This window comes from Oratosquilla oratoria, chromosome 27, assembly GCF_046742065.1.
Source record: "Oratosquilla oratoria isolate Oo_2021 chromosome 27, ASM4674206v1, whole genome shotgun sequence".
In the NCBI taxonomy this organism is placed as follows: Eukaryota; Metazoa; Arthropoda; class Malacostraca; order Stomatopoda; family Squillidae; genus Oratosquilla; species Oratosquilla oratoria.
The window spans coordinates 2489663-2509395 of NC_134803.1; the positions used below are offsets into that span (position 1 = coordinate 2489663).

The 19733-nt window shown below is 44.8% G+C and overlaps 1 protein-coding gene across 2 annotated transcripts in view; it reads left to right on the plus strand.

The window, feature by feature from the left end:
• Positions 1–19733, plus strand: part of LOC143039858 (cysteine-rich hydrophobic domain-containing protein 2-like) — a 151471-nt gene that overhangs the window by 68620 nt on the left and 63118 nt on the right. Inside the window, exon 4 of one of the 2 annotated variants that reach the window (XM_076210118.1) lies at positions 12068–13758. The exons of the other annotated variant lie outside the window; for it this stretch is intronic. Coding sequence (XP_076066233.1) covers positions 12068–12118 — 51 coding nt within the window. The 3' untranslated portion in view covers positions 12119–13758. Of the gene's footprint in view, positions 1–12067; positions 13759–19733 lie in introns of those variants that run through there. 2 annotated transcript variants of the gene reach the window in all.

Here is a 19733-nt window from a genome sequence, read left to right on the forward strand (position 1 = left end):
GAAGCAGTGATGCAAAACACAGCACATCCACAGCAAAGCCACTTCATCAATTCGGCAACCCCCCTCTCTGTCCCCTCATGCAGAAAAGGAGAAAATGGGGAGAAATCCCTTCAGGCTGCATCAATCTATTTCTCATACATACTCCCTCAACCCCATCCCACACCCACTCCCCCCATGCATCACAACATCATCCATACACAACTATCTCCATTCACCCCTATCTTCTGTCCTCTCCCGTCCTTCCCAAACAGACATTCCTCTCTTTCCCAATACCCCTTTTACCCCATCCATCCATCTCCTCTCATGTTCACTCCTTCTACCTCTGCCTTCCACACCTCCTTTACTAGTCTTTCTTCACTCATTCTTTCCTTGTGTCCAAACCATCCTAATGCTCTTTCATCAACTCTATCTCCCAGCTACCTTTCCATCCCTGTTTTCCTCCTCACCTCCTCATTTCTCACTCTCTCTACTCTAGTAACCTCTATCATACTTCTCAGGCATTTCACATAACTTTTTGGAAGCATGTTGCAAGGGCGGCAGTGAAACAGGTTGTGTGGTTCGTGGGTTTATTAATCGGTAGGTATGCGTACAGAGGGGGCACGTCAAGTACCCAAGAGGTCTACAGGACGACTGGGGCGTGGGCGAAGGTGCTAGGTGCTGTAAGCACACATGCATAAAGGAAGCTTTGTTGTAAGTATGTAAGGGGTCCTTGTAGTGGGAGGCTTCTGGGGGTCGGGCACGCAGTACACCACCCTTGCACTACTTCACATTAGTCCTATGCCCAGTACGCTATCCCACACCTCCCTCCCCCACCGAGCTCGCAGAGGCGACGCGGGGAGGTAAGAGTGCCCGCGAGCCGAGGCGAGCGGCGAGGGGCCCCCCTGCCCCTCGCCGCTCGCCTCGGCTCGCGAGGGCGGCGGGTCCGCCGGCGAGGGGAGGGGCGCGGCGGTGGCTGCGGCGTCAGGGGGCGAGGCCACCGAACGGAGGTGTCGCCGATTGCGCCACCAGATTCTCCCACTCGGGAGGCGAAGTTCGTAGTCCCTGGACCTGCCGCGGCCCATGATCACGCCGACCTTGTCCCACCGAAGGGACGTGCGGTCCTGAATCCGCACGTGCTGGCTGACGCCCAGGGCGGGGAGGGGCCGGGCGTGCTCGTCGTATCTTCGGATCGTTTGGGCGGCTTGAGCTGCGGCCTTGCGATCGCATTCTTCCGAGCGAGCCTGCCATTCGGGCGAGAAGGACTTCGGGTGGGCCGGGACGCATGTCCGGAGGGGGCGCCCAAAGAGGACCTGGGCAGGTGAGCGGCCGGCCAGGGACGGGGTGTTCCGTAATTCGAGGAGACCGCGGTCGAACTCCTCGCAGTCGATGTTGCCGTTGGGCGCGGTCTTAAGGATGAGGTGCTTAGCTGCCTTGACCGCGGCTTCGGCGTGTCCATTAGACTGGGGGTAGTTCGGGGAGGTGACCAAATGGTGGACGCCCCAGCGTTCCGTGAAGCGGTTGAACTCAGCGCTGGTAAATGGGGGGCCACCATCGGTGCGAAGGCGGAGGGGGATGCCGACCTCCCGGAAGTAGCAGCAGAACTTCCGGATGACTGGTAGCCGTCTTGTCCTGGCCGCAGGGGACGATCACTGGCCAACCCGAGAGCCTGTCCGCTGTAAACAGGAACGACTTTCCTGCGACGTGAAAGAAGTCGGCAGACACAGACTCAAAGGGCCGGGTGGGATGATCGTCGCACAGCAGGGGTTCTTGCTGCTGGCTGGGGCGAAGCACCTGGCAAGGCTCGCAGGCTTCCACGGTGCTCTTGATGTCGGAGTCAGTGCTGGGCCAGAAGACGGTTTGTCGAGCCCGGCGCTTGGTGGCTTCCGCGCCACGGTGGCTGTCATGGAGGCGAGCCAGCGTACGCTTCCGTAGAGCGGCGGGGACCACGATACGCTGGCCGTAGAGCAGCAGATCCCCGTCGGCAGGGAGGGCGTCGCGGAGCTTCCAGTATGGGAGGACGGAGCTGGGTAGGGCGAGGCGGTTGGACGGGAACCAGGAGGACATGCAGGTAAGCAGGTGACCGTAGGCGGGGTCCACCCATGCCGCGGCCCGTAGTTCCTGGAGTGCCCTGTCGGCGTCGGGCGACGGGCCGTCCTCGCGGGCGCCGGCGCTGCTGGCGACAACGCTCCTGACATGCGCGGCGTCCTTGTCGCAGTCGGTCTCGTCCTCCGGCGTGGGGCGGGAGACCGGGGCTCGTGAGAGGGCGTCGGGTATGCAGAGCTGCTTCCCTGCGCACCATTTCGCCGTGAAGACGAAGGGCGAGAGCCTCTCCTTGAGCCGCTGTAGGCGGGGGTTCTCGACGGCGTCGAGGGTGTATGAGTTGAGGATGGGGATGAGCGGACGATGGTCCGTCAGCAACGTGAAGTGGGGCACTCCAAACAGGTACAGTTTGCATTTGGACGCGGCCCACGTGACAGCAAGCATCTCCAGTTCAATCGTGGCGTAGCGGGTTTCAGCGTCCGTCAGGAACCGCGAGCCACACTGGACGAGACGCAGGTGTCCCTGGCCGTGGTCCTGGAGGAGAGCGTACCCGATGCCGTAAAGGCGCGACGCATCCGTCTGCAGTACCACCGGCAGGGCGGGGTCGAAGGGCGCCAGCACGGGCGGTGACGACAGAGCTCGCTTGACGTCGGCGAAAGCCTTGTCGTGATCCGGGGTCCAGGTGAATGAGCGCTTGGGACTCAACAGAGGCCGTAGGGGTTGAGCCGCTGCCGTTATGGCCGGAGTGAAGTCCGCCAGTTGGTTCACCAAGCCCATGAATGAGCGTAGGTCGGTCAGGTTGGCGGGCGTAGGAAAGTCCCGTATGGTCCTGACCTTGTCCTCGTCGGCGGAGAGGAGGTAGCCACAGAAGCTGACGCTGGGGACGGCGACTGTGAATTTCTCCTTGTTAAGGGTGATGCCGTGGTCGCGGCACCTGGTAAGCATGTGGTGGGAGGCGAGGTCGTCGTCGAATAGAAGGATATCATTCACCACATTAACACAGTTGGCCACGCCTTGCAGAACCGCGTCTACCCGGAGGCAGTAGGCGTCGCCGGTGGCTGCAAAGCCCATCGGTCCCCGGGAGTGCTTGTAGCGCCCATACGGGGTGATGAACGTAGTCAGGTGCTGGTCCTCTTCTGCGAGGTCTATCTGCCAGTAACCGTGGAGGGCGTCCGCCGTCGTAAAGAACCTCGCGGAGGGGGTGACGCTGCGGACCGCGGCAAACGGCGTGGGCGAAGGGTGAGTGGGGCGCGTTACCTGAGAGTTGAGTTTCGTCAGGTCGACCGTGATGCGTACGCCCTTATTCTTGGCCACGAGGACCATTGGGTGGCACCATTCCGAAGGTTCGTCGCCGACAGGTGTGATGATACCTTGCTGCACCATTGAGTCAAGTTCTTCCTTCACTTGATCCCGGAACGCGAACGGTATCGGCCTGGGCGTGTGGATGGCGAAGGGCACCGCGTCGGCCTTCAGGTGGATTCGCATGGGGGGACCCACCATCTTCCCAAGGGATTTGGAGCGGAGGTCATCCTTGGAGACCAGCACGTCGCTGAATTCCCGTAGGAAGTAGTCGCGGGCGGCGGCTGGCGAGCTGTCAGAGGGAAGTGTTAGCGCGGCGCACCTGTTTGCGTACGTCACCTCGAGGATAGGCTTCGGGAAGTCGGGCGGGATTATAGCCAACTCCCGACAGTGGCCGAAGGAGAGGAGCGGGGTTTTGACCCCTTCGTGAACCCGTATGTCGGCGGTGCAGCTTCTGTCGCCGAGCGTCAGAGTGGCCTGGAAGCGTCCCACGGCGGGGGGCATCTTGGATCCGTCGGCCATGTACGTCGGCGCTGAGGTTGGCGGCTGCAAGCTAGCCTTAGATATCCCCAGTGTGCCCAGGTGCCGCGCACCTATCACTGTGACGTCCGCGCCCGTGTCCGGCAGCATAAGCAAGCTCGAGGACACGTTCCCGAAGCGGATGCGAATGTTGACAGGTGTCGGGGAGCGGCCGGAGCCGTCGGACACCTTTCGGCATGCGCCAGCCTTCCCAGGGGGAGGCGCAGGGGCGCCGGGGCTTGGCGGCCCGTGGTGATTCTCGTCCCGATCCTTGGACGACTTGCAATATTTCTCCCAGTGACCCTTCTTGCCGCAGACGCGGCATCGGGCGTTCCTGGCAGGACACTGGCGGGTGTGAGGGCGGTGTCCCTTGGTCCCGCAATTGTGGCAGGTGTCGCCAGGTCGTGAGGAGGGTGCAGGAGGCGGTTGAGTTGGGGGTGCGCGCTCCTGGTCTTGAGCACTTTTATATGCCGAAACGGCGCGCACCTGCGGGTTGCCCTGGCGGTCCGAGACTGTCTCCCTTGCCGACTCGTGCGAGCGGCAGTGGGTCACTACCTCCTGCAGTGACGTGGTTGTGGGGAGGGAGCTGATGCGCTGTACGAGTTCTTCCCGGACGCCCATGAGTATGACCGTTTTCATCTGGGCCTCCGCGCAAGCGACGGCGCCTACGGCACACAGGTCTACCTCTCGGGCCTTGCCCTTGACGCGGGCGTAGAAGTCATCGAAAGACTCGCCGTCCTCTTGCCTGCATTGGAACAGGTCAAGGCGACGGAGGGCCTCGACTCGCGAGTCTCGGAGGTGAGATTGCAGCCGGTCGAGCACTTCGTCGGCCGAGAATGGGGCGTCGTGGGGGATGTCCAGCGAGTTCCGCAAGATCACCTGTCTGCCGAGAGATAAGCACGATCCGAGTTGTATAAGCTGTATGCCGTGCGGCATCCTATTGACGCCGGCCATGGCGGCGTAGTCGGCCCAGCCGCGGCGCCATTACAGGAACGACTGGAATTGGGCGTCGGCCTGCAACGGTGGCGGGCGTGGGACCGTCAGGTTGCCCGGCGGCAGGGGGGCGGGCGGCGTTCGAGCGACAGGAGGGGCCGGGACGGGCAAAGTCGGCGGAGGGCTCGATGGAGGGGGCGGCGTGCGGGCGACGAGGGTTAGTTGTTGGAGGGTCTCCGCCATTTCGTCTATTTTCGCCCGGTGGGCCTCCGCCATTGTGTCCATTTTCGCACGGTCTTCCCTCCGTTCCTCTCGGACCACCACTATGCTCCCTGCTAGGCGTTGCACGGCGTCGTTGCCGCCATCCCGCGGAAGCGTCACATTTGGCGTGAGCGCGGGCGGGGCGTGTAATTCGACGTCGCTGTTTTGCGAAGAGGGTGAATCGCTCCTTTGTGCAATGGACCGGGCTTGGGGGTGCGGTCTACGTGAGTCAGCTGGGGCGTGGCGTGACGTAAGCGCGTTCATTATGTGGGTCACGGTTGCGTCGGGGGAGGGGACGCTCTATCAAAGCGCCGTATCCAAGGGGTTGGAATAAAAGGCCTCTTTGCTCGGTCCTCTAGGGGTCCGCCGAAGCGCATCGCACGCTAGGGCTCCACTGCTAAACTGCACTGCACGATACTGCACGGTTCGACGTGCACACTTTTGCAGGATTCCTGCAACACCACATTCACGTAAGCACCACCGGATCGCGTATTGTCACGTATTGGCACTCATTCACTTGTACACCACCAATTACCAAACTGCACTTGTGTTCCACCACTGCACGGTGCAATGATGCTTGCAATTGCAAGATCCTACTCACTGTGCCATCTTTGCAAGCATGTTGCAAGGGCGGCAGTGAAACAGGTTGTGTGGTTTGTGGGTTTATTAATCGGTAGGCTATGCGTACAGAGGGGTCATGTCAAGTACCCAAGAGGTCTACAGAGCAACTGGGGTGTGGGCGAAGGTGCTAGGTGCTGTAAGCACACATACATAAAGGAAGCTTTGTTGTAAGTATGAAAGGGGTCCTTGTAGTGGGAGGTGTCTGGGGGTCGGGCATGCAGTACACCACGCGGGCACTAGTTCACATTAATCCCATGCCCAGTACGCTTTTCCACAATAACAAGCTAATAAGAAAAATTGAAATAATAGCAGGAATACAAGGTAAGCTACTAGAATGGATGAAAAATTTCTTAAGTTGGAGAAAAATGAGAGTGGTATTTAGAGATAACTTGGGCCGGGAAGTTATAAGAAGTGGTGTCCCACAGGGCTCTGTATTGGCTCCTTTAATGTTTGCCATATATATAAATAATATGGATGAGAGAGTGAAGTGTTACATATATTTTTTTGCAGATGATGCCAAATTACTTAAGAGAGTAAGCACAGAAGGAGACTGCAGATCACTAAAAGAAGGCCTAGACAAAATATGGGAATGGAATCAGAAGTGTGAAGTGAACTTTAACATAAAGAAATGAAGTATAATGGAATTTGGAAAAAGCAAAAATAGAATATCAGGTCAATATAAAATTGGTAGCAAGGAAGTCAAACAAGTCAATTCAGAAAGGGACCTAGGAGTAATTATCTGAAGTGACTTAACACCTGATAAACATGTCAATAAACTAATTGGAGAGACTTTTAACTTATTAAGATCAATGAAAGTGCCCTTCGACTACAAAGATGAAGAAATAGTAAAGAAAATAGTAATTAACCTGATAAGACCTAAATTGGAGTATGCTGCGACACTATGGGCACCTAATAAGAAAAAAAAAAAAAGAAGGAAATTTGAAAGAACTCAAAGAGCAGTGACAAAAATGGCACCTACACTCTCAAATTTGACATACAAACAAAGATTGGATGAATTACATCTATCAACACTGGAACAGAAGAGAAAGAGGTAATTTGCTAATTATCTACAGAATTATGAAAGGGATGGAAGTTCTTGATAGAGACAACTTATTAGAATGGGACAGAAAAGAAACAAGAGGACACAAGAAGCTAAAGAAGGACAGTTACAGAAGAGATTTGAAAAAGAATAGCTTCCCACACAGAGTGATTGATGTTGTGAACAAACTAAACGGGGAAACAGTGAATGCCAAAACTATACAAGATTTTTAGAACAAACTAGATGTGGAGTGATACAGAAACAGGTTACTATGAGCATAGTTCTTGTCCCGTAAAATACAACTAGGTAAAAACAACTAGGTAAATACATTCAAACTCCTCTCTTCCTCTCTTATGTTCCATGTTTCTGCCCCATACAGTGCTGTTGGCACAATCACTCCTTCATACAGTCTCCTCTTAGCATCCGTTCCCAAATGTCTATTCCTCATTACACTTTTTAACCACTTCAGTACGGGACTTAAATCTCGCGGGCAGCAGCCAATGCCAGCCGTATGACGTGTCGTAATAATACTCGCATCATAAAATATAGTCACCGCTTATATCGATCGTTCTCTCTTTCACCCGCGAATTTTGAAAACCACAGAGAATGGGATTCAGGGCGCATTTGGGAGAATGTAAAAACACAGGGGCGACTACAATAAATATAATCAAGACGCCGATATGGCAGCGTCGCGAATCCACTTGCTCCTCATGACGCCTACGTGTGCGGCACCGTATGGAAGGGGTTAATCCACCAAGGCATTTACTCACTTCTCTCAATCTACATTCTACCTCCACCTCCACTTCTCCCTTTCCCGCAACATTCGCACTCAAGTATCTAAAGCTATCCACTTCCGCCACTCTCTCCCCTTTAATACTCATTTCTAGTCTGCTGTCACTCTCTCCCCTTGTACATCTCATCACCTTACTTTTACCCACATTTATCTTCAACTTTCTTCTTTCGCACACCTTCCCAAACTCTGTCACTAACTTCCTCAATCCCTCCTCTGATCCTGCTACAGTGTTGTCAGCAAACAACAACTGTCTTATCTCCCACTTTTCTCCATTTTCTTTAACCATCTCCAATCCCCTGACCCACTACCCTTGCATTCACCTCTTGCACCATCCCATCCATGTATAAAATGAACAGCCAGAATATCAGGGCAGTATAAAATTGGTACAAAGGAAGTGAAAAAAGTTAGCTCAGAAAAGGACCTAGGATTAATTAAAATATTAACAAAGACATGTCACCAGACAAGCAAATGAACAAAATAGTTGGAGAAACCTACAATTTACTAAGATCAATAAAGGTGGCTTTTAACTACTTGGATGAGGTAATGATAAAGAAAATATTATTTGCGCTGATAAAACCAAGATTAGAGTATGCTGTGACACTATGGACACTCTGCACAAAAAAAAAAGAATATAAAGAAATTAGAAAGAATCCAAAAAGCAACGACAAAGATGGCACCAACACTTTCAGAATTGACATACAAACAAAGATTGTCCAAACTGGAACTACTGACTGTGGAACAAAGAAGAAAAAGAGATCTACTGGCCATTTACAGAATCATGAAAGGCATGGAAGTCCTTGACAGAGAAGATTTATTAAAGTGGGATAAAAGAAAAACAAGAGGACATGAAAAGAAACTCAAAAGGGATAGTTATAGAAGAGATCTGAAAAAGAATAGTTTCCCACACAGAGTGGTAGATGTCTGGAACAAATTGGACAAGGCAACAGTGTGTGCAAAAACTATACAAGAATTTAAGGACAAACTACCGTCGCCGCAAAAAAAAATGTTACACTAAGATTTTTTGGATAACTAAACACAAAAGTACATGTTAAATGGGTTTTATTTACCTTTTAAGCTTACATTATATATACAAAATTAATATTTGGTCATGTGGCCCTTATTCTTGATCACCATCTCGATCCTCTTGGGCATCGAAGTGGCGAGGTTGGCGAAATACTGTAGGTCCATCGAGGCCCAGTGCTTCTTCAGCGCCTCCTTCAGGTCGGGTATGGTGCTGGGTCGTTCCTTCTCCAGGATGTTTTTCATCTGATTCCATGCGTTTTCGATGGGATTCAGGTCAGGGGAGTTACCAGGCCACTCCAGAACATCAATCTTGTTGGTTTCCAGGAAATCCTTCACTGCTTTGGACTTGTGTACTGGGGCTCCGTCGTGCATAAAAAAGTTGCAGTCATGGATCCGCCAGAAAATCAGCATGTGGTTTCGCAAAACCTCGATGTAGTTGGCAGACTTCATTGTGACGTTCTTGGGGAGGAAATACAAGCCAGCTCTACCATTATTTCCAGTGAAGGCGCCCCACACCATCACGCTGTCAGGATGTTTAACAGTCTTGACGGTGTATTTTGGGTCGTAGCGGGAGACATTACTGGGGCGGCGGACCAGCTTTGAAGTTCCTCTGATGAGCCGGAACGTACTCTCATCACTAAACATCACCTTCTTCCAGTCGTCTGATGTCCAGTGTCGGTTATTCTTACAGAACTGCAGCCTTTTCTTCCTCATCTTATCAGTCAGCAGAGGTTTCTTGGCGGCCCGACGTGATGGTAATTTTAGGTCCTTTTGTAGTCGATGCTGCACTGTTCTCACTGTGACGTCCTGGAGCAATTTCGGGTGCTTTTCTTTCAGTTCTAAGGCTGTTATTCCGGGGTCTGCCTTCACTTCTTTCTTTAGAATGAAGTCTGTGCGTGCTGATGTCTTCCGTGGTCTGCCGGGGGCAGAGCATCACCAGCTTTCTTCAGGCGGTAAACGGTCATTCTTGACACTTGCAGTTCCGCCGCCACGCGTATCACAGATACTCCTTGTTCTATCAGGGACAAGGCCCGGCTCTTCTGTTCCAGGGAAAGTTGATTTTTAACCATTGTGCCTGGTGGAAGTGGAAATATAGGCGGCCAAAGTTGGGTGTCGAGTGAAAAAATGGCGTGATTGAGAGCAGCGTATGGGCAATCTTTACTCGACGAGCTCTGCGGGCTCATGAGGTGTGAGATGTTGCGGTGGAGGGGTATAGGGGCTGAGGGAGGGGACTACATCATAGCTAGATCCGCTCACTACACTTGTGGCTCAGACCAGAATTCTTTTGTTACGTCGCGCCGCGTGTAACATTTTTATTTGCGGTGAAAATGTAACATTTTTTTTTGCGGCCACTGTAGATGCTGAAAGATACAGACAGGTCACTATGAGCATAGCTCCCTTCCCATATAAACTACACCCACTCCTCGTTTAACGACCTACTCGGTTAACGACAACTCGGAGTAAAGACGGGCTTTAAGACATACCAATATTCGTTTAACGTAAATCTCCCGAAGTTACGACGTCGTGTACGATAATTAAGTTGGCTGAGGCAAATTTGTATGATGTTATAAATGAACTTGTACGGTGGATATTAGCTGTGAGGTAGTGTTCTGAAGCTTAGGTCTACATTACCATCCTGCAAGTTGGAAAAACTACCTAGGGTACAATATATACCGATAGTGGTAAATTTTTAGTTTCGACCAAGGGCGCAATATAGCAATAGAAAATTAATTATTAAGTTTGTAAATTATAATGTATCAACGTAATATGCAATTTTGTGAGCGAAAAAAAAGGTGCAAAAACAAATTTCGTAAGTAACGAAGTCATGTCGGACGAATGGTACACCATGTTTGTTATGATAGATGCTGATGTCGAAGAAATGAAAGGATGATAAATTCATCTAACCTACACTAAACTAACCTAACCTGTGTTTGATAAATCATTACCTGCAAATTAAATGTCATCCGGCTCGTCCTTGTTGTCGTCGTCGTGAGAGACGTTGGCAGAAGACAAGATGGCATCCCGATCCTATGATACTGACTTCGTTCATTAGCATATTTTCTTGTAGCATGGTATTTTTTACTTTCATTTCCGCCCACAAAATTGCATATTACGTTGATACATTTTAATTTACAAAATTAATAATTAATTTTCTATTGCTATATTGCGCCCATGGTCGAAACTAAAAAAATACCCCGGTATTCAATATGGAATGTCAGCATACACGGATTTGGTCATATACGGTAATTTTAGGAACCTAACCACCGTAAATAAACAGTAAATAAAGCTTTAATGTACTGTATAAAAGAGGGAAAATACACAAAAATAAAGATACATGTATTGCTGGACAATGTACATACAGTACATGTACGTATATGTATACACTTTCGCTTAACGAACAATTCGGTTAACGACGGTGCGCTGGTCCCAATTGTCGTCGTTAAACGAGGAGTGGTTGTAGGTAAATATAATAAGAGTCACCCTGCCTCCAAACAGATAAGCAAACACTCTCATAAATAACTTTGCACAGACAATTCATCTCATCCCTCACCCTGAAAACTGATGCATCATCTGATATAAGAAAGACTTCACCAGAGACCCAGACTATGCATCCTTCATAGATAGCCAGACAAAGTATATAATCCATAAATTCAAGCTCTCATCCACTTGTGGTCTAGACAACAAGTATCATCCACCAAAAACACCTCAGACCACACATAATACATGCACTCACCAATATTGCAAACTACAGCTATTTACACACGACCTTACCCAACATCTGGAAGTATGAGAAAATCATCATAATCCACTACGCTTAGTTCAGACAGATTGTCTGGTCAATCAGTCAGCCCATTGCACTGACTCTCTCTGAAAGTTGTCAGATGTAAGGGGGGAAATGGTTAGACAGAAGAGAAAAGGTTCTGTACTCAGATTTCATTCACTTATAAGAAACTTAATTCTATTAGCTTTCAGAGATCTCTCTTGATATGAAGATTATTTGGTATAATTCAGAACAAGATTATTAAATTGATATTGGGGTAATGGAATAAGACTATTTTTGATTGATACCTCACATTTCCATGTAAACTGAATAAAATCATTGGCATGAAACTAAAGAAAATCTTTAAAGGCAATGTTTGGTATTACAAGTTAACATGTTTCAGTTTTGCAGAGAAGTGAAGATGTTAGGGAGGTGCTTTTCTTCCTGTAGAGCCTTCCCCAAAGTAGTCTGATGTCCTTTTTTTTTTTATTTTGGAACACCTGGAAAAGTTTTCATCTTGCCTTACTTATGACATTGGGTTATTGAAAAAGCCTCCCTCTCCCTACTCCTTTCCATTCCTCCTTTCTATATTTTCCTCCTGTACCCTCCTCCTTTTCATTCCCCTATTCTGTATTTTTCTCTTGACCCTTTCTCCTTTTCATTTCCCCTTTCTGTATTTTTTCATGTTAGGAATCAAGGCATGTTTTAACCTAGCTACCTCTTTTACAAGGGGATAAAGGCCACTCGTGTAGGCATACTCTTCCTTTCCTGAGCTAGTATATATTCCCTCTTGTTTCAGGTGTTAGTCATTGAAGTAATCCCAAAGAAGGACATTCTGCGACCTGACTGACCTCTCACCAAGTGTGAAGTGCTGCTGGAGGGCAGTTCCTCAGCAGTTTCTTCCTCATCACCATTCATCATTAATATTCATTCCTTCACTGGGGTTACTAACTTTACAGTGTTTTTGCAATGCTCACAGTATTCAAATCTTTTTATATAGTCAAAGGATAAACTATATATATAGATATATGTCAGTATATGTATATATGTATATGAATGCGTGATAATGAAAAGAAGACTTATATACTGTGTTTCAAATTTGGTTACTTTTTTTATGTTACTAAATACAGTATCACCAGTAGGTAAGATTAAGTCCTCATATATAGCAACAATTTGTACAGCTCAAGATTTGTGTATCAGAACTGCTGCATTTAGCAAGAAAAGTCTACTGTGATTCACTCAAGACTTCTGTTTTCTCATGGTGTTGATTTCTGTTTGTAAGATGGAGAACCCATTATGTCTTAGTAATGTGCACAGTGGCTTCAGTCTGGGCAAACCTGTATGTAGGAATGGATCAAGAATTGAACCTTTGTATGTAGACTGATTTCCAACAACTGCCACATCTGTTAAAAGTTTTTCATAACTGAGAAGGTAAGATTCAGACAAATATTTTTAGTATGCTTTTCTAGATATTCCATGATAAAAGGCACAATGCAATAGGAAAGAGGGTATGTTTTGCTGTGATTGGATTAACCTCTTGTAGAGGTTAGAAGGCTAGAAAGTAAGCGCTTTGTGTCATTTTCCCTGTACATGATGTAGGACTCTTGGAAAAAAAAAAAAGGTGTTTAGATTTCTATGCAGTATAAGAGGGAGGGAGGGGAGTGGATGGGAGTGGAGTATGTGGGGATGGAATGGGTGGGAGTGGATTTTATGCCTTTGTTTTTTGGCTACCTCCCTTGTAAGGGGAAAAAAGCCTTTGGTATATGTATATATATATGTATATGTATATATATATATGTATGTATGTATGTATAAGAATTGGTAAGTAAAAGTCATAGTTTAATTTGGTTTGACCCTGTTTTTATCAAAATGTCTTCAACAAAGTTATGTAATATTTTTCAGTAAGAATGTGATTGATTGTATACATCTTTATATTTTCTGTGTTAGCATTTATTTTCAGCCAGTAGAAGGACCTTAAACAATTTAGTGAATGACAGTACTAGGTAGACACTGCATTATTTTAGTCTTTGATATGAAGTTGATGTTAACTTTTTCGGATTGATTTATGTTGAAATTTGAATTGTTCTATTTTATTTTATTTTTTCCCCAATTGTGAATTCACTTGAAAACAGCCATGCATACATTTGGAGAAAATATTAGTTTATGAAGTTGCTATTTAGTCCCACACAAAATTATATATTTTTTATGTAAGAGAAATCAGGTGAAGACATGTACATTTGTGAGTAGATGAACATTATCTACCATTTTGTAATATATCAACTTGAACAGTTTATTTTTGGTGCAGTTTCCTAGTGAGACCAGATAAGACTAGGCACATAAGTATGATTGATCTTGTAATGGCTTGTGCAATATGAGCAATTGATGGTAGGATGTTATACCTTCAGTTTTCAAATGTATAGAAAAGACACACTTCATGTATATCTGAACCTATATAAAAGTGCAAACACATAAAGATATACATTATTCATAGACATTCACTATATTTCCTATAATAAGCATGCATGATCATTTATGTACATTCACATTAATGCAAGTGCATAGAAATATTGCCTTTCATTGGGAAAATTGCATATGCAAATATACATGCACATGCACACACAAAAGCACATGCATATTTTTTCCCTTGGTCATTGTGGAAACAGCTGATTTACAGGTGATTTTTTTTCATTTGTGGTGCCCAGTCAAAGGATAGTTTTGATCATAATAAGGTTTTATTTTCATGGTTACCAAGATTTAGACTGTATATCTCAAGCTTGTCTCCCCCTATTTCATAAGTGGGATAATTTTTTTTTACTTTGGTGAACTGGTCTTCGTCTTGTTTCTTTATGCTTACACTCATGACTAGCACAAAGATTTTTACAATATAAGGGGATGGAGAAAGTTGAAAAGAACCTGTGTTTGGATAATCTCTCGGTAATTTTCTTGTCTGTGGGATGTATGACCCAGTGTTTCATATAGAGCATAGCATTGGTGAACAGCAACAGTGAACATATCCTGACAATGTCCAGATCCTCCTTAAATCTCTTGGCAGTTGCTTCCATGCACTTAAAACAGCTTTGACAAAGTACAGTATGACTGAAAAGGGGGAAAACCAGCATAAAACAAAATAAATATTTAGATTAAGAGGAGACAAATAGAAAAAAAAAAATCTGGGTCTTGTTAAAAAAAGAAAGAACTTTGCTAGATAATCATATAGTAAAGAAGCCTGATATACATGAATTCCAATTTCTCCTATTTTCTTTGATGAAGACATGCTAAAAATTCTCAGACCAACTTTTGCTAATGCTGCTGCTGTTTGGAATTCACACTAGAAAAACCAGGAAAGGTGTGTGGGGTGATCACTAGATGGACATCAAGCCTACAGAGCCAATTTTCAGTTAAGGTGTAACTGTATTTACCTAGTTGTATTATACGGGAAGGGAGCTATGCTTGTGGTGACCTGTCTTTATATCTTTCAGTATAATTTTTTTTTTTTTTTTTTTTTTTTTTTTTTTTTTTAATTTTGAATAGTGTTTGCGCGCACTGTTTCATTATCTAATTTATTCCAAGTACCCACCATTTTATGTGGGAAGCTATTTTTTTGTTTTGTTTTTTTCTCCAAGATCTCTTCTATAATTATCCTTTTTGAGTTTCTTTTCATGTCCCCTTTGTTTTTCCGTTGTCCCATATAAATCATCTCTATCTAGGATTTCCATTCCTTTCATGATTCTATAAATAGTCAATAGATCTCTTTCTCTTTGTTCCAGAGTTAGTAGTTCCAATTTGGACAATCTTTGTATGTTAATTTGGAGAGAGTTAGTGCCATCTTTGTCATTGCTCATTGTATTCTAATTTCTTTATATTCTTTTTAGTACTGGGTGTCCATAATGTTGCAGTGTACTCCAGTTTTGGTCTTATTAGTGTAACTAACATTTTTTTAAATAATTTCTTCATCCAAATAGACTTTAATAGGTTGAAGGTTTCTCAGACTATTTTATTAATATGTTTGTCCAGTGTCATGTGTCTGACAGCTTGCAAAAGGGGAAAAAGGAGATATGGTCACTTAGTTTAGATACACCAACAGGATGGGATTTGTAGAGAAACAAAATTATGTCCTGTTGAATAGGGATCACAATGAGGGTTTTGATTATAAACTTAAAAAGATAAAAGGAAAGCAGTGTTAAAAACATGGATTTCTAGAAGTTATAGGTGATCAGTGTGATTTGTTGTTGAAAATGTTGTGGGCTCAAAGTTTCGTATTACATCAAAAGATAGAATATAATTGTAATAAGCTATAGAGATGGGTGGTCATGAGAGTGATATTAGTCTGGACAAGTGTGTATTGACAGATAAGAACAAGTAGACAATATATTTACAAGTACCTAATGATAGCATACAGGAAAGGAGCAATGCTTGTGGGGTTTTGTCACTTATTCTTCAATTATCATATCTAACTTCAAATTCTCTCTCTTTCTCTCTCACACATACATAAACACATCAAAACAATATGAAGGAATACAGTTTTCCATATACGAGGTCCATTCAAAAAGTATCCGACCTTGGTCCATAAAAGGAAAAATAATTTACCATTCAGGAATCCATGTTTGTGGCAGCTGACGGCACCCTTACTGTGCATGCGTGGAAATTTTAAAAGCTGTAGTGCGTGCCAGTTCCCACTTGTTAAGGCTAGAGTGCAGTCATCCAGTACGTACTTGTCAGATTATCGTCCTTACGCAACATGTCGGAGCGCATCGAGCAGCGCTATTGCATTAAATTCTGCTACAAGCTTGGTGATACGCAAGTGCAAACTATCCAGAAGATTCAGCAAGCCTTTGGCGATGAAGCCATGGGAATAACATAGATAAAGGAGTGGTATAACCTCTTCAAGCAAGGACAAACCTCAGTTGAGAGCAAGCCACGGTCTGGCAGGCCATCCACCAGCAGAAACGAAGAATTCATTGCGAATGTTTGTCGAATAGTGGAGGACGACTGTCGTATAACTATCAACGAGATTGTCGGAGAAGTAGGAATAAGCACAGGATCAGTTCATACAATTTTAACTGAAGATTTGGCCATGCGAAGAGTGTCTGCAAAATTTGTTCCAAAGTTGCTGGTGGAACAGCAGAAACAACTCCGCCTGGAAATTGCACAAGACCTGCTTGACTGTGCTAACAGTGATTCTGACTTCATGAAGACCATCATCACTGGTGATGAGACATGGGTGTATGGATACGACCCGGAAACAAAATTTCAGTCATCACAATGGAAGCATCAGACATCACCAAGACCAAAAAAAGCACGACAGGTTCGGAGCAACGTCAAGGTAATGTTGACATGTTTTTTTGACTCCAGTGGTATTGTGCATCATGAATATGCACCAGCAGGACAAACAATTAATAAGGAGTATTATCTGGAAGTTATGCGACACCTTCGCGATGCTGTGCGACAAAAACGACCGCAAATGTGGGCTGCGCGCAACCATGACAATGCACCTGCTCATTCTGCCCACCTGATCCAAGCTTACCTGGCCAAAAACAATACTCCACTTGTTTGGCACCCTTCCTACTCTCCAGACGTGGTACTCTGTGACTTCTGGCTCTTCCCTAAAATGAAAACAACCCTTAAAGGGAAGCGCTTTGAGTCGAGAGAGGAAATTATGAGAAAAACGACGGCAGAGCTCTACAACATTCCAATTTCGGCATTCCAGAGATGTTACCAGCAGTGGCAGCACCGCTGGGAGAAGTGTGTGCACTCCCAAGGGGAGTACTTTGAAGGTGATTGAATAAAAGTTTTGAAATGTACACAAATCTTTTCTTTATGGACCAAGGTCGGATACTTTTTGAATGGACCTCGTAGATGCATATGTGGAATGGCTTAAAAGGTGATATAGCCCAAGTTAAAAAAAATACATGAGTTCAAATCTAAATATGACATTTGGAAATCAAGGATATAGATTAAGTTGGAACTGTACATGAATTTGAGTGTAGGTATGTTAGAAAATCAGAGAATAGGACACAAGACCCAACAAGCATTGCTCCTTTCCTGCACACTACAATTAGGTAAATACACGACTTAGTGGCACGGTTGGTAGAGTCCCCAACTGTCACTACGGCAGTCTAGGTTCGAATCCCGCCCAGGGCTGAAATAATTTCAGTACCACTACGCTTCAAGTCGTTACTCCAGCTCTCATGGGCCGGGAGTTGGGGGTGTGTGCGTGTAAGGTCACAGCATTACCCATAGATCTGTCATATGAGCTCTGAGCTCTCTTCCGGGTCCAATACATGATTCAAAGACCAAGGTGAATCACATACACACACACACACACATGGATGAGGGCATTGATAGTTACATGAACTGCTTTGCAGATGACGCAAAATTATTTAAGAGAATAAACCCCGAAATAGACTGTGACTCATTGCAGAAGGATCTGAACAAAGTCTCAGAGGGGAGCAAGAGATGGGAAGTTGAATTTAACATCAAGAAGTGCAGTATAATTGAATTTGGAAAAGGCAAAAAGAGAATAACAGGACAATGTAAAATTGATGGAAAAGAAGTAAAGAAAATTAATTCTGAAAGGGACCTAGGAGTAATCATCACCAAAGACATGTTGCTGGATAAACATATAAATAAAATAGTCGGAGAAACATACAATTTATTGAGATCAATAAAGGCAGCCTTTAAATACCTGGATAAGGAAATGATCAAGAAAATATTACAAACACTGATAAGGCCAAAACTGGAATATGCAGCACTGATATGGTCACCCAGTACAAAAAAGAATATAAGAAAATTAGAAAAAATACAAAGAGCAATGACAAAGTTGGTTCCAACATTTGCAAACCTAACATACGAACAAAGACTGGCCGAACTGGAATTACTGTACCAACCCTGGAACAAAGAAGAGAACGAAGGGACCTAATAACCATCTACAGAATTATGAAAGTAAAAGAATGCCTTGATAGAGAGGACCTATTTAAATGGGACAGAGGAAAAACAAGAGGACATGCAATGAAACTCAAAAAGGATAACTACAGAAGAGACTAAAAAAAAAAAAAAAAAAAAAAAAAAAAAACAGCTGGCTCCAATCATGTTTGCGATATACATAAATGACATGGATGGAGTTGAATGTTATATGAATTTCTTCACAGATGACGCAAAAATATTGAAGAGGATAAGAACAGAAGAGGACTGTGATTCATTGCAATCAGACCTGGACAAAATCTGGAAATGGACTCAAAAGTGGGAAGTGAACTTCAATATCAAGAAGTGTAGCATAATGGAGTTTGGAAAAAGTAAAAACAGAATTTCAAAAAATTATAAAATTGGTGAAGAAGAAATCAAGAAAGTGCACTTGGAAAGGGACCTTGGAGTAATAATCAGCAAAGACATGACACCGGATAAACATATAAACAAAATAGTTGGAGAAACCTTCAACCTATTAAGGTCAATGAAAGTGGCATTTGATTATTTGGATGAAGAAATGATTAAAAAAATATTAGTTACATTGATTAGACCAAAACTGGAATACGCAGCAACACTATGGTCACCCAGTACTAAAAAGAATATAAGGAAACTAGAAAGAATACAGAGAGCAACGACAAAGTTGCCACCAGCTCTTTCCAAATTAATATATGAACAAAGGTTATCAAAATTGGAACTACCAACACTGGAGCAGAGAAGATAAAGAGGTGATCTACTGACTATATTTAGAATCATGAAAGGAATGGAAATACTTGATAGGAATGATTTACTAAAAAATGACAATGGAAAAACAAGAGGTCATGAAAAAAAAACTCAAAAAAGATCACTGTAAAAGATGTCGGAAAAAGAATAGCTTCCCACACAGAGTGCTGAATACCTGGAGTAACTTAGATAAAGAAACAGTGTGTGCAAATACTATTGAAGATTTTAAGAAAAAATTTGATGCATAGCTCCCTTCCCATATAATACAACTAGGTAAAGAAGGAAAAGTACCACAAGATTGGAAAAATGCAAATATTGTACCAATATACAAAGGAGGAGACAAGGAAAATCCAACAAACTTTAGACCGGTATCCCTTACAAGGACAGTAGCAAAAATGTATGAAAAATTTATTAAAAAGGAGGAGAAGATCACTGGGGAAACATTACTGGAAATGACCATTGATTACACATTGATGCAATGGGTCAAGGAAAACACCAGATATAGAAATAACAATGAACCTAAGAAAAAAATTGATGCATAGCTCCCTTCCCATATAATACAACTAGGTAAAGAAGGAAAAGTACCACAAGATTGGAAAAATGCAAATATTGTACCAATATACAAAGGAGGAGACAAGGAAAATCCAACAAACTTTAGACCGGTATCCCTTACAAGGACAGTAGCAAAAATGTATGAAAAATTTATTAAAAAGGAGGAGATCACTGGGGAAACATTACTGGAAATGACCATTGATTACACATTGATGCAATGGGTCAAGGAA